General features: G+C 26.0%; 1 protein-coding gene across 1 annotated transcript; it reads right to left on the bottom strand.

Annotated features, from left to right (window-relative positions):
• Nucleotides 1-393: 393 nt before the first annotated feature.
• Nucleotides 394-12,464, bottom strand: LOC145844517 (transcriptional enhancer factor TEF-1-like). The gene is made up of 12 exons (XM_082951914.1): nt 12,070-12,464; nt 11,277-11,425; nt 9,743-9,807; nt 9,504-9,587; nt 9,155-9,289; nt 7,974-8,008; nt 7,356-7,495; nt 6,986-7,134; nt 5,311-5,493; nt 4,183-4,323; nt 2,659-2,811; nt 394-1,984 (listed from the first exon to the last, which is right to left on the bottom strand). The coding sequence occupies exons 1-12, from the start codon at nt 12,207-12,209 to the stop codon at nt 1,859-1,861; spliced, it is 1,500 nt and encodes a 499-aa protein (XP_082808040.1). The 5' UTR covers nt 12,210-12,464; the 3' UTR covers nt 394-1,858.
• Nucleotides 12,465-15,082: the final 2,618 nt, after the last annotated feature.

Raw genomic sequence — 15,082 nt, 5'->3', positions numbered from 1 at the left:
AGTATGGATGTTTATCAATTATGTCTAATGTTATCAAAAAATAAACTTTTAAAATATAGTTTCATTTGTTTCAAAATATTTTATATTCACATTAAGCTTAAAAATAAGCTATAAAAAAATCAATACCAGTATAAATCACTTTTATTGAGCTACTTTTAATGAGACTAATAGCATAAGCAACTAGAAGAAAAAGATAGTAAAAAAAAGGTTATCTTTTAGTTTATGTTGTTTATCGTATTTTAACATCATTTAGTATTTTTCTTAGTGTACAGTTTAATTAAAAAGTAACTTAACTATTAAAACTTAAAAAAAAAAGTATTTTTACAAAAGTATACAAATAATTGACTCAAGTTTAATGAAGTACAAGCATTTACAAATCATTAATTAGTGCGAAGTTTTACAGTTTATTAAAAAAATGTTATAGAAAACAAGTAGTTATAAATCGTAACAAGGGTTATCATACTTTTTATATATAGCTATTTAGTAAAAAGAACAATTTAGATTTAAATCATTAAAACAGTATGATTGCATAGTAAAATCGTTTAAACTTTTTTCAATTTGTTTTTGGTACTTGTTGTAGTGTTAAACTTTTTTTGAAAAAGTACTTACTTTAGCACTATAAGGATTTTTATAACAAAAAGTAATAAAACTTGTGTTATCTATATAGCTTCTAGAACGCTTATATTTTAAACCAGGCAAAAAATAAAAAAGTCAAGGCACAAAAGTTTTCAAAATGCAAAAAAGGCATTGAACCGTGTTAAAGTTGTGGCCACGAAAAAAGGCTATTTATAGGGGAAAATTGACGAAAATGAACGAATATTAAAACAGTAAAATTTGAAGTTTGCATTTTTTTTAAACTTTTAGCTTGTTTTTACAAGCTCTCATCTTGTAACTTCACTTTTAATGTGCGAACACTGGAGGCACTAGAGATAATTGTCGTCTATTTGTTTTGACTTTTAAAAAATTTTCAAAATTGAAAAGATTTTCTGCTTACAATTTGATTTTTGGATTAAGCTTGTAATAGTAAATACAACTTGTATATAGTTTTTTCGGTTAATAAAAAAGAGGTAAGTAAATAATTAGGCGATGTAAACATAAAATCATTAATTATTAAGTATAATGTTTATATCAAAACAACTTAGAAGAGGTAACCAATAAATGTTCTTGAAGTTAGAACTTAAAACATTTTTAAAAATGTGCAAACTCTAAATAAAAATTTTAATATATGGTATTCAATGTAAACTTTTGAAATATGAATTTATATAAGGATTGAAAAAACAAGGATAGAAAAAAACTGAGCTATTTTGAAACTTTTTGTTCGTTTTAACACTTACTCACATACAAACTGCTTATATGTCTCATTAATAATTTTTAATTATAAATGTATAAACTAGTTGGTTTATGTTTAAATTTTGAAACCACTTAAAGCAATTTTTCAAAGTATAATAATAACCTTACTATTTTAGGCATAAAAGTAAATATTAACATTAAAATCTTATTTTTATAAAAATAAATCAACAGACAATACATAAAAGTTTTCGCAACATTCCACCAACACTATTTTTAATTTGAAAACTTATTAGGCAGTGAAAAACTTTTTGACGTGCATTAAATACATACTTTAATTTGCAAATAAACCTTACACTTTGGTTACTAGAAGCCTTTTTGAATAGAATACTTATAACACAAATTAAAACATAAATACATAACTTTCAACGCCACAAAACAAAAGGATTTTTTCGAGTACAATGTGAAATTAAAAGCGTGTTGAAGTTACCGCATACCCAATGTTATTACTTTTCATTTTGATGCTTTCCATTTCGCGTTCCCTCGGATATAAATTATTCGCTCACCGCAGCTACTGCAGATGGTTCGCATCGTTTCCAACGAGCTTGTACGCAACGTGCTGCGGTCCGGCTTGGGAAATTGAAAATATGAAGGCTATGCACAGGAGCAGCTCCCCGGTTTTGTCGTTCTTGACGGTCTGTAATTAAATTATCTTGGTTTAGCTGCGGTAGATAATAATAAAGCTTTATGACAGATTTTTTTTGGCTGTTTAACTTTATTTAGAGTAATATTTAAACCTTTTACAACTAAGATCAAAGTCATGCCCATAATTTTGTTAAGTTAGTTATTTTTTATAGATTTATTAAATGAGTCGCTGGTGTATATTTATAAAAGCGAAACATTTTATATCTAAAATTTTGTGCTGATTTTTTGCTAAATAGAACTGACTTGAACCTTTCATAAGTGCGGTTAACAAAAAGAAGTTGGATAAAAAGCTACTAATGAAAAACACAAAAAAAGTTACAAGATCAAAAATATAACTTGTTTATTCTATTCAGTATATTAAAACTACCAGCTTTAACTTTCACAATCGCCTATAAAAAAGTATTTGTTAGCAAAAAGTATAAAAATGTTATCTATATGATTGTTGGTAGACTTTATTTTTTGTTGAACTAACTAAGTAAAATAAAAAATAAAAAAAGTCGGTAATAGACTGGTAATTGAAAATCTACATGTCATTTCCAAAGCACTATTTAAACTTATAAGTCCTTTAAATAAAAAGTTGCCATGTTTTAATGCAGCAAACTTTATTCTAAAAAACCGCTAATAATAATTTTTAAAAGAAGTACAATTTTGATTTGTTTTGCTAACATGAAGAATAGAAAAATTTTCCAAAACGTTGTTTTTCATCTCTCTTTCTGGTAAAAGTTTGAGCCGTAGAATGAAGTTGACCATGTATTCGCACATCTTGGACTTGTTGAAGTTGTAAACGTATCTGTTGTTCACCAGTCGGCCCTTCAACGTCTGTTCAACATTCAGTTTAAAGTTTTGACAGCAATTTATTTAATTTTTTATAATCTGTTAGAGGTAGTAATTAAACACATCAAATGTTCATCATAACTTACTGAAGTTTTTTTTATTATATTGATATTTATTGGTTTTGAATTAAAGACTGTACTAACATCGTATATAAGATTTATATCATGTAATACGTTAAATGTTTTCAAAAGCTTTAAATAGAAAGATATACTTTCAACAATTTATTTTTAAAATTATATTTTACAGTGTTTTCTAAACTAAAATCATTCTAAAAAAGTTGTTTACCAATTAACTATTAAAAAGCACATTTTTTTTGAAAGTTTCTTAATCTAAGTGAATATAGCAGTTATTTTATCTCTGTTTAAGATTATGTTCATTTTAATTAACTTAAAACTAATTTAATAGTTTTTAAAAGTTGATTAAATCAAAGAAAAAAATAATATAATGCTACTCAATAAACCAACTATAAGTATTTTTACTGCTTTTCTTCAAAGTTTAGAACTAGCCTGAAATTGAACAGTATACAATGTAAAATATTTAACAATGAGTTTAACTTTTGTTTTCCTAAAAATTTTTTTACAAATTTAAAAACACAAATAGGCATTTAGTTTAAAAAAAATTGAGGTTTCATTTAAAATAGGACAGTCAAGAATAAATTTTAAGAAAACTAGTAAAGCACCGAGTAAGAAAACTTTTACCACAAAAGAAAACGTAGTTCCTTGATTAATACCAAAAATAATAACAATTTAAGGTTGCAAAAGCGCAACAAAATAAAATTTTTTAGACAATTTTTGCTTGTTTCACACAACTTGATTAAATTTTCATGTAAAAAAAGAAGTTATAATTTTTCTAAAATAAAAAACTTAAAAATTTGTCCCGTTTGCAGCCCGGTTAAGTTAGCAAAAAAAAAAATTGTGACATAACTGCTTGATTTGTTCAAACAACTCGACGCCGGCTCGCGCATGGGAGGGGCGATCTTTGAATTTTTCGAATTCCATCGGTTTTACCGCGCAACTTAGCACACAGCAGAATGTTCAAACCGTGTGCCAACTTGAACTCTACGAGTTTTGGCAATGTCTTTGCTGAATCGAGCCGATTGAAACTTTTGTTTTTTGTTTTAAAATGTTTAACCATTACGAAATTTTTGGAAAATTTTAGCTTGGATATTTAAAATCGAAAATTATATAAAACGGAAGAAATACTTTTAATTTATCTCTAATTATTAAGTTACACAGCACGACATAATGATTTTACTTTAAAATTCAAAAACCAATAGTATTTATTATGCTAGACAAAAAATAAAATTCTAGATATAAGTTTAAAATTCACAAGAAAAAGCTCAATTTTTCAAACAACCTCGATTTTTTCGACGACTTGCTTGCCGAAGGAGCACACTTGAGTCGAAACTTTTATTTCCAGGTTCTCCTTGCTTTCGTACTTGCTTGCAAACACGAACGATTGCGCCACCGCATCGTCCCATTCACACCCGAGATCAGCCTGCAATGAAAAACTTGCAAGTTAAGTTTGCAATAAAATTTGCAGTTTAAATTTGCAATTGTTTGCTTAGTGTGAAAATGGTACGTTAAGCAGTGAAAAGGGTTTGTATAGAACAGTGTTAATTTAAAACAAAAAACAGCTATAAAAAATCGTTACATTTTCTTAAAGCTACAAATAACAAACTTAATCTATTTTTTATTTTCAAATTTATCTACTGTAAATTTTTGCAAGTTTTAAAAGGGGATAACGTATTTGTGTTTTGACAGTTTAAATTGTTAAAGGTTTATGTAATAAAACTTAAGTCTTCAAAGAGAAAATATATGAAATTAGTTTGTACACCAAAACAACGAACGCATTATTTTATTGGGCTTGGGTTTTTAACCGCATATAACCTGAAGAAGTTCCGTGGTCAATTGAGAGAATTATACTTTGTTTGTGTTTCACATAGCTAGCGAAGCATAAAAAATTGCTTCTAGCTTAAAACTTGAAAACCATTCAAATATAACGATGGTCGTGCTTTTTACACAAAGTAATTTGGGAAAACAATTTACTTTAAAAACTTTTTTTTATTACACTTCTTAACTGTAACAGTTTTATACAGAAAAAAGATTAAAAAAATTTACACTAATGTTTTCTATTTTTTAGTTATAAGCTATACAAACAAAACTAAAGTAAAAAAAACTGACAAATTTTTTTCACAAAACCTCAAAAAACGATAAAAAACTCTTTGTAAACAAATACTTAGGTTTTACTAACCATAGTTTTATTTTACATTTAATAAAAATTTTGAAGTTTATAAGTTAAAAGTTAAAATTTTTTTAAAAATAAACTACTAAAAGGAACATTTATTAAACTGAACACTTGTAATAAACTTATAGGTAAAAAGCTGTAGTTAATTTGAACAGACTTATGTTAAATTTATTTTTAAACGAAATAGAAAAAATGGTCAAGTATGTACACAGTTTGTAAGATTAAAAGTGCATTTACCCAAAATTTAATCAGGAAAAAGGGCTCATTCGATCGTTTGTAGAACATTTCTTTTAGACCTGGGTTCTCATCTGAGCCCGGAAATTTGTCTTCAATTTTGCTTATTTGAATTATTTCCATATTGGGTGGAGGTTCATCTTGGTTCGATTGGTCGATGTTAACAAATGAGTGCTTCGAAGACAACTATAAAGTTTTATTAATTGTTATAGACTATGCTTTAACAATAAATAGTGGAAATAAAAAACTTTAGTTAAGCATGATTTAGAGCTAGTTTTTCAGATAATATTCTAAAAATAATATGAAAAGAAATTTACGTTTATATACGTATGTTTGTTAAGTGTATTTAAACACAACAAAAAAAACTTGCATTTAAAAAATAATTTTAATTTGTATTTATCGTCATAGTTTATACAAAATATAGTTTTTTGTTCAAGTAGTTTTTTAATAAAAAACAATGTATTATTTTTAGTATAATGTGGTATAACCTAAAACACCAATTTTAATTACGTAAATTTGTTAGAGAAAATTTATTCGAAAAACACATGTTTTTTTGAAAGTTAATTTCCTTTAGAGCTAGTTTTATTTTTAAGTATTTAGTAATTTTGTAAGCTTTAATGTTTTTTTAAACTTAATATACTCTTGGCTAAAAAATAACATATATATTTACTTCCTTAATATATTTTCTTAATCTTAGTTTTCTGGAAATGATGTAATACAAAAATTGTATATATGAGCTATACTTACATATCATTTTTATAGTTCTAAAAGTTCGTTTAGGAGAATAAGAAATTCAAAAGTTACTTTCGATTGCTTTTCAAAAAAATAAAAATAATAAAGTCCTTTAAAAATATTTTTTGGCTCATAAGAGTAAATAATTTTTAAGCTATAATTATTTGTTTTATTAGTAGTCATCTGTTTTTTACAAAAAGTGTCTAAAATTTACATAAAAAATAAAAAAGATTAGAATAAACTAAACTATACTTAAAAATTGAAACATAAAATTAGCCTGAAGGTTTAATTAGTTTAAAAAACTTTGTTTACTATGAAGTATTTTTGATTTCAAGCATTTAATGAGCTTTTGTCCACAGTTACATAGCATTTATTCATAGTTCCCTAAGCAAAATTAAAACAAAGGGTTAATTTAATTTTACAATATAAAGTTGTATGTAAATACTTTAGACTTTACAAATAAACATAGTATAACCTTAAAATCTTAAATATTGATAATACTGTTAGTAATAACATCGATTAATTAAATTCATATCTCGAACTATAAATATGTTATAGTTTTTATTAAACTGTAGTTAAGTTAAACTAAAACAAAGGTAAATATTGACAGTAATTTGTCTGAAGTAATTTTTTTGTTAAAATGAAATAAATTGTAGTTGTTCGTTTCCCTAGGAATTAAAAACTCCAACATTTTTTGATAAAAATAACTCTTATAACTAAGTACAACAGTTGAGTTTATTTCTATTTATAATAATAAAAGGTTTTCTAATTAAAATAATTGTTGATTTTTGGTAACATATGTGGAATTCTAAGCTACGTCACTTCAAAATAAACTGAAAATAAACTTTTATATTCCCTCATATATAAAGTACATAATGTTATTGAGTTTAATATTTGAACTGTTTAATAAGAGCTTGTAAATTAAAAAAAAAAAAAAACAACTCACACTATCAGCTCCGTTTTCGAGCTCGCGATATGCAGTGAAGTTAATTAGCTTCATGTCGGTGCCTGCTATCAGCTGGTTCTTCAGAAAACCTGAACCTTCGACATCGTCTGGCTTGTTACTTGCTTGATGCTGCAGCAGCAGGTTTGAACCTGTTTTGTTGATAATTGAAAACATATGTAATTGCAAGAAAGTTGCTACAACGACTAGCTTAAAAGATTCTGCAACACCACAGTTTTCGTAATATTTATATTTTAAAACAGTTTTTTATTTTTTAGTGCTTAAAAAGGAAAACTGTTACAGAATAGTCCAAGCTGCGTACCTGCAACACTGCATTCGGAATTAAAATAAGAATTAGTTTGGAACAACTCACTGTTGTTTTGAATTGCGTCCTGCTTCAAAACAATGGAAGGTGCTATGGACGATGCTGATGGTATCTGATGAATCTGGTGCTGCTGAGATGGCGAGTTCATTCCCATGTAACCCTGAACTCCGTGCGTAAAACCTTTTAGTCTGTAAAACACAATTTCTTTTATTTATCTATTTTAAAATTTTAACACTTTCTTCAACCAATACTACAAAATGTGTATGGTTTTAAATCTTTTTGTAAAAGTTTAAGCTGTTAAATAATAATATTTTTTTAGGAGTCAAGTAATTGGTCAAAGTTTTAAGAGCAATTGTTTTTTTTAAATGGTGATGTATAAAATAAAACTTTGTAACTTGAGTTTTCAAACGAAAGCATATTGAAAAGCCATTTTAATGCTGCTGACTTTGTAAAAGTTAAAGTGACCAGTGTAATTTGCTTGAAAAATATTGCCTCGGGGATACAGCTTTGAGAAAAATACAACGTACTCATTGATATTATTAAAAGCAGCTTGAACTAATATGATACTTTTAAAAAACTCAAAAATTTAATTCTTTTTGGATTTTTTGTAAACAAAAACTTTAAATAAAATTTCAGTACAAAAGAGTAGATTCAAATAAAACTCACTCATTGTTGTTTTGGTTAGACACGTTCGGCCACATCTAAAGAAAAAGTTTATTTATTTTTGTGAATTTATAATTTTTGAAAAATAAATTATTTGTAGTAAAAAAATCATCATTATAATATGAAAAAGTCTGAAGTTTTAGTCAGAACATTTAGTTTTAATAGTCGATAAAATAATTTTTACCAAACAACTAGTTCTTTAGTTCTCAGCTGTAAACATGGATTCTTTAAAATGAAATTTGAAAATACTCACCAGCGTAAATAAAAAAAGTTTTTCTTGATCACTAAATTTGTTTAAGCAATATAACGTTTTTAAATAAGATATATATAATAAGAAAATTAACTAAAAAAATATACAGTTTTTGCTTTAAAAGTTCAAATTAGTACATTGCATTGCGCACAAGCTTTTCAGTTAAAAAAGGTATACAGTTTGCAAAAGTTCACGAACAACTGCCTTAGAAGCAGTAAAAAAAAACTTAAAATTAACCACACCCTTGTATCTTGGTTTAATTTATTGTCTTCATGCGTTGAAGTAAGGCACTAAAAACTAAACTTTATATGTAAACTTAAAAAACAAAGCAGTTCAAATTTATTGTGTTCAGTTATATATTTTTTAACTAAAGCATAAAATCAAACTGTTGTGTCGCATAATTAGTACTGTTTGTCTTCTACAAAAAAGCCGTAATCCCCTTATTTATTAATATTAATGATGCTTTAGTACTTGTGCTGTAGACTGTACTTTTAATTAGTTTGTAAGTAGTAGTGCTTAGAGCACACCTTTTATTTATCGTTTAAAATTAAATAAACTTTACAATACCACACCTTTTCCTATTGGCATAAAATTATGACTTGCTAGCAGCATGCCGTTTCTTCTTAAGTTAATTAATTTATGCACTACTGCTTTCTTCCTTCTATCTTAGTCTTAATACTAATTTAGTAGATAAAGGTTATTTTTTTCTTAAAAATTTAACGTATTAACAGTTTTAAAAATTTCTAAGGTTTTTTAGTAATTTGCTATAAAAAAAATTCCCTTAACGATGGTAAACAGCAATAAATAAAACATAAACTGTGCAAAGTCTCTATTTAACAGCAAATTAATTTGCAGCTTATCAGTCCTACGCACCAAATTTAATTAAAGCAGGATTAAGCGTTCGAGAGCTAAAAGTTAACAAGTGCTTGCTAACCGAGTGCTTGTAAGTGAGCGGCTGGCTCATGTCAATTCTGTTGTTGGGTAGCTGAGACAGCGCGCCTGCCGACACTATTTGCGCCGATGACATCGATGCCATGCTCTGGAGAACCTTGTCCTTCGTTGCCTGGTCCTGAACGAGGTTAAATAAACTTTTATGTTTCTTGGTAGCTTGTTTAGAACTTAATAACATGAAGGTAGTCTTACTAAAGATAGTTTAACAAGCAGAATAATCTTGTTAAGCTATTTTTAAATAAAAAAGAATAAAATCTTGAATGAAAATTATTTTTTTCAAAATGTTAAAAACAACATTGTCATTTTTTATGAGAAATTTTTAATAAACTTACTACTCTTGAGTTTAGGTTAGCTTTGAACTGTGATTGCATTTCTCGTGATTTTCTTCTTGCTAACACTTGTATATGACTTGAAACCTATTAAATTTGTTGCTTTAGTTAATTATTCTAAAATTTTTTAGCTTGAAAAACGAATATAAGTAAAAAAAAAATTTTGAAACTGTTTATATTTAAAAAAAGGTTTAATAAAGTTTGTAAAAGTTATACTATGATTCAATTAATAAAAAACATACTTGTTTTCTTGTACGTACTTTTCCAGTCCTTATTTTAATGTATCGTGCAATGAGCTCGTTTCTTCCTACAGAAAAATTATATATTTGTAAATTTTTTAACACTGAATAGTATTAATTATGCTAACAACTTGTTCTATTTGTTTTATAAAAGCTCTTAAAAGTGTTTGTTAGCTTTATTAAAGATTTAAATATTCTCTAATGGATATTTTTACCTTTTTGTTGGTACACAATTACAAATTGAAACAAAGTAGAGATAGATATCTACTACGAACATATTACTCTAATATGTTTAACTAATTATTCTTTAACATACAAACTCAATCAGAAAGTAACCTTATTTAGATTAACGATATTTAAAAATAATACTAATGAGAAATTTTATAAAAAACTACTAAAACGCGTCTAAAATATTTAAATATTTTTCTAATATTTTTTATTTATTCACTGAATAGAAAAAAAAAAGAAAACTTTTTTGAAACAAGTATACCTAAAAGTTTCAAATTCAACTAAAAAACATTAGTTTTTTTTAATAATGGAAACAAAGTTTTAAAACTCGATTAAAGTGTTATATGTAAATTAAGAACAAAAAATTAATTAAGCTACTAAATTAACAAAGAGTTTTTGTATTAATTATTCAGTTGAAAACAAACTAATAAATATAATATGAGAAGTTTAAAACTGTTTTTAAGCTTCTGAAAAATGATAGAAATAAAACAATAAAAGTTAAACATTTAAAATCTTTTATTTCAGTTCAAACTGATAACTTTTACAGATTTTCAAATTTACTTGAAAGGTTTTATTTTATTAAAGTCAACCAGCTTTTTTGATAAAGCTTTATCAGAAAGTATTCGTTTAAACCTGTTATGTTTCAGTCAAATAGTTATTAGGTACTAAAAAAATAATAAAGCAAATTTTTGTATTACACTTTCTATGTTCGATTTATGTATAAAATATTTGTTACTTAGATTTGACAGATTTAACTTTCCGTAGAGAATTTGTGGTGTGCCATAGATTTGGTTTCGGTTTTTACTATGTATTAAAATTTTAAATAAAATAGTTGTTTTCAATAATTATACTATGTGATTATTCTATTTTATTTATTGGTAAAAAGAGGTACTTATAGGAGAAAAAAAAACTTCTTTACGTAAGTTAAAAAGTTTATTGTTTTTTTTAAAATTTACTACAACATAAGTGTTAAAAAACCAATAGTTTTTATTGTTTTTTTAAACTCAATGTAAAAAACTCAATTTCGATAATTATACTTCGTCTACTACTCAAATTGAGACCTCTAAGGTTGCTATAAAACAGTCACTGATTAGTTCTTAATACGACAAAACCCTGTTTTTGTAATATCAAAACAAATTAAAACATCTATATAATTATAACAAAAGGTATTTTAAATAAAAAAAAAGACCTTTAAACAAAAACTAATAAGTATAAAACTAGAAGAAAGTCTTCTGTGTAAAAGTAGAAATATTTTAAAACTAAGATACTTATTTAAAGACATCACGGAATTAATTCTACTTTAACATACCATACATCTTTCCTTCATCTGAAAGTATGATCTTTCTTCTTCCGCAGGGTGGGTAAATTGTCAGTGCTTCCTGAAAACTGATTTCTATATCTGGACTCCAAACACCTTCGGCTTCGTTGTCTATCATATTGTCTTGGTTCTTTGCAATACTGTTAAGTGTTAAAAAGTTTTAACACTTTTGTTGATGATTTTTAATAACATGCAATAATTGCTGAAAAAAAAAATTGATCTAAATAGTATTAAGTAAAATTATGTAATCTACGATAAAAGTTTAAGGTAAAAAATAATAACATGGTATTCAAAAATTAATTATATATAACACTTTGTTTTTAAATCATAACTATTTATTATAAAATATACTTGAATTAAATTAATTTTAACTCTTTCACAATGTAATATAAAAAATTTTAATCTTCAGGGAATAGCTAAGTTCTCACAATCCTGTAAAGCATTGTCTCATGTTTTGAAATTTTATTAATCGCAAAAGCTAACAAAATTAGTTTACAAACGTGCGCATAGTGGTTCTTCAAATAAATTCCATAGTAGCGAAAACCACGTTATAGTAAGTAGCATGTCGCAAAAGAATTTAGAAAATTTGTTACGTTTAATTCTGGGTTAAATAAAAATAAGAGCGGCATTGGAAAAACTACGTACGTAGTTATGCACGTATCTTATTTTCACTTTACAACTTTCTCGTTAAAAATTAAAACTTGATTTTTTCATTTGTTATTAATTAAATCTACTATAAACAAAATTAGTAATTTTATTAAAAAAAATTGAATAGAATACAAACTTTGCATCTTCACTCGAGGGCGAGGGTCCCTGAGAGTTGCTGGCCTGCTGAAAATTTTGCTGCAAGAAGCTCGACGGGTTCGGGTTGCCTGGGTTGAGGTTCATTCCGATTGGGATCGGCTGGTGAGAGGAGGGCGCCATCAAGTGATGGTTTTGGTTCAGGTGTTGTCCCTCAGAACCCTGCTGGTGGGCCTGCGCCGTAGCCAGGGCGATTATCTGGTGGTTTTGTGACGTGACAGCGAAGTTTTGACTCAAGTTGGCGGACTTGCTCGCCTCGGCCGCTCCTTCCTGCTGCGCGGTGAACTTCGATGGAGATTCGGGTTGGTAGCTATCCAGGTTGGTGGTTTAAACAATTATCAAACAAATTGAGATTTTAGAGCTTGTAATGCTACAAATTGTCCTGGAATTTATTTTTAAATATACTTGTGAACTATATAAGTTAAAACTAGACTTTATTTAAATAATTTATATCATACTAATAAAAAAGACAACTTATTATTATTGTAAACATATAGTTCTTGTTGTGAATTTAATATTGATATTGCATTTATATTAGTTTAAATATTAAAACAGGTTAAAAAATGTTTAAAACAATCAAAGCTATTAAGTTACTACTTTTTTACAAAAAAAAAAACAGTTCAAACTAACGCTTAATTGTTATTAATGTGATCTATTTATTTGTTTGCTGTATTAATTTTATAATATATAATATAAGTCAAAGTTTGTTCTCGTTTGTTTTTAGATTTTTTTTACTATGATTTTATGCATAGTTGCAAAAAGTGGTGTTAATAACTTTTTTTATGAAACAAACAGAAGTAAAACTAGTTTAAAAAATAACAACTTTAATTATAGTGTCTGAGAAAAAATTGTTTCAATAAAATAAGTACTTACAATTGTAATCAACAAATGACTTCATTAAGTTAAAAAGCTCTTCATAAGTATTAAAATTGTAATAAAATTAAGCTTTAAGAATCAAATTGTAAAAAATATTTAAAAATAAATAAATAATTTATGAATAAAATATGTGTTTACTTAAGATTAAGTTAGAGATCTACTTGTACATATATTTTTCAACTTTTATACTATTTACTATACTTATAAACTTTTTTTTTAGGCGTATTATTTAATGCAATTAGATAGAATTAAATTGTATCAATGTCAAATATAAAATTCAAATAAAAAATACAAAATGATGCATTAAAAATAATTGCTGAAAAAAGTGTCAAAACGTCATAAAATTTTAAAATAGATAAATTTGTTAATAAAAAATTATATACTATGTATCTTAAAAATGTACGACCACAATTAATAAAGTGTTTTAAAAATATGTTGTTCCCATTAATTTCTCTAAAAACTATAAAACTAAGTTTAAAAAAGTTTAAAAAGTTCTTAGTTTTTTAAATACCTAGTAAAAAAAATACTATTATGATATTTCTGCAAGGGCTATTTTTTTTAGATCTTGTAGATTAATTGTTATATAGTGTTATGTTTTTTTAATTAATATTCAAACTATAAACTAAACATATACTTCAAATGAAATTAAACTATTTAAATTATCTGAAAAATTCGTTCAAAAATAACTAGAATAACTTAGTTAACTCATCATAATCTACATAATGCAACTTGAAATACCATCAAAAATAAAAAAACTATTTACTTGTGTTAATTAGACTCTGTTTTCAAATTAAAAAATAAACACAAAAAGCTTATAAATATTTATGTTATAAAAAATTAAACTAACCTTAGTAAAAACAGGAATTTAAAAAATTCCGATAAATAAAAGTCTAGCTAAACTACGGTATGTTTAAGGTAAGCAAGTCCACAGAATATCACATTATGACGTAAGAGAGAGGGAAAAAGAGAGAGGTACTCAGTGGACCGTGAGAGAAGAGGAGCACAAAAGAAGAGGACGCTCAATCAAGAGAAAGAATAGGTGCTCCAGCGAAGATCCTCTTTTTTCACTCTTCTATTGATGCTTTTCTTCAACGCTGTGTGTCTTTCACAACAAGCTGGAAAAACACGAAGGAAAAAAAGAAGCAGAAGCTGTAAAGTCACGCCCTGCAATGTTTTATGCGCTTACATGCAAAGTTTTACACGCAAATTAAAAACTTTGTGTAAACAGTTCGTCTTGTAACTCACTAAAGTTTCTAAGACACAAAACATAGTTTAAAGACACATTAAATAAACTTCTTTAATGCATAATTTTGTATAACATGTTTTAGTTTTTCATTAACAAAAAATATATATTTATAAATAAAATTAGAGCATACATTTTCATGATTTGTAGAAAACGTAATTAAACGCCGTGTATGATGAATATGTTGAAATCTATGGGAGTACATAAATATAACATTTATAAATAGCTCTTTTTCTAAAATGTTTAACTATTTTAACTCTAACAATTAATAAAGTTTGTAATAATTTTTTAAAGTACAACAAAAATTTTTGTAAAACATATTCAAACAAACAAACTTTTCTCTTTCTATAATGATTTTTGTTAGAAGACCAAAGTTTTTTTTTACAAAAGTAATGGTGTTGCAAAAACTAGATTTTACTACAAAAATAATAATAAGCTAAGCTAGATTATTTTCTAACTTTAAATTTTATGTATGATGTTAAGTTTTTAATGTAAAATATAGAAGTCCTTAGACCTTAAATGATTGAAATTTAAATATCAACCATCAAAATGAAAGTTTTAAGCATTTGATATTTAAACGATTAGTATTTAGGCTTTGTAAAATGTTTCACTGTCAAAAAGTATTTGTTTCAACTTTTTTATAGATTTTATGTTTTTTATAAAAAAAGTTAAATAAATAACTAACATTCTAGTTTGTTTTGATTAAAAAATTACTATCAAAGTCTAAAAGTCTAAAGATCTCATCTGCACTGTAATTCAGTGAAAATACTTATATATATATTACAATAGCAGTTTATTTTTTAAAAAATAAAACTTTTTTACTTATTGAAATGTTTAAAACTTAAAGCTGTTGTTTAAAATAAACTTAGTTGTTCGT

The sequence above is a fragment of the Thalia democratica genome, chromosome 9 (assembly GCF_965202585.1).
Source record: "Thalia democratica chromosome 9, ktThaDemo2.hap1.1, whole genome shotgun sequence".
In the NCBI taxonomy this organism is placed as follows: domain Eukaryota; kingdom Metazoa; phylum Chordata; class Thaliacea; order Salpida; family Salpidae; genus Thalia; species Thalia democratica.
The sequence above is the reverse complement of the archived record's forward strand: the minus strand, read 5'-3'. Positions and strand labels throughout refer to the sequence as shown.

What these genes read in the sequence shown, in the direction of transcription:
- LOC145844517 (XM_082951914.1), bottom strand. Translation starts at nt 12,209, where the DNA reads ATGGCGCCCTCCTCTCACCAGCCGATCCCAATCGGAATGAACCTCAAC. An exon ending in AGATGAAGGAAAGATGTATG is followed by an intron (nt 9,808 to 11,276) that starts GTATGTTAAAGT and finishes ATTTTTCTGTAG; the next exon opens with GAAGAAACGAGCTCATTGCA. An exon ending in TTTTCCTGATTAAATTTTGG is followed by an intron (nt 4,324 to 5,310) that starts GTAAATGCACTT and finishes TTTTCATTGCAG; the next exon opens with GCTGATCTCGGGTGTGAATG.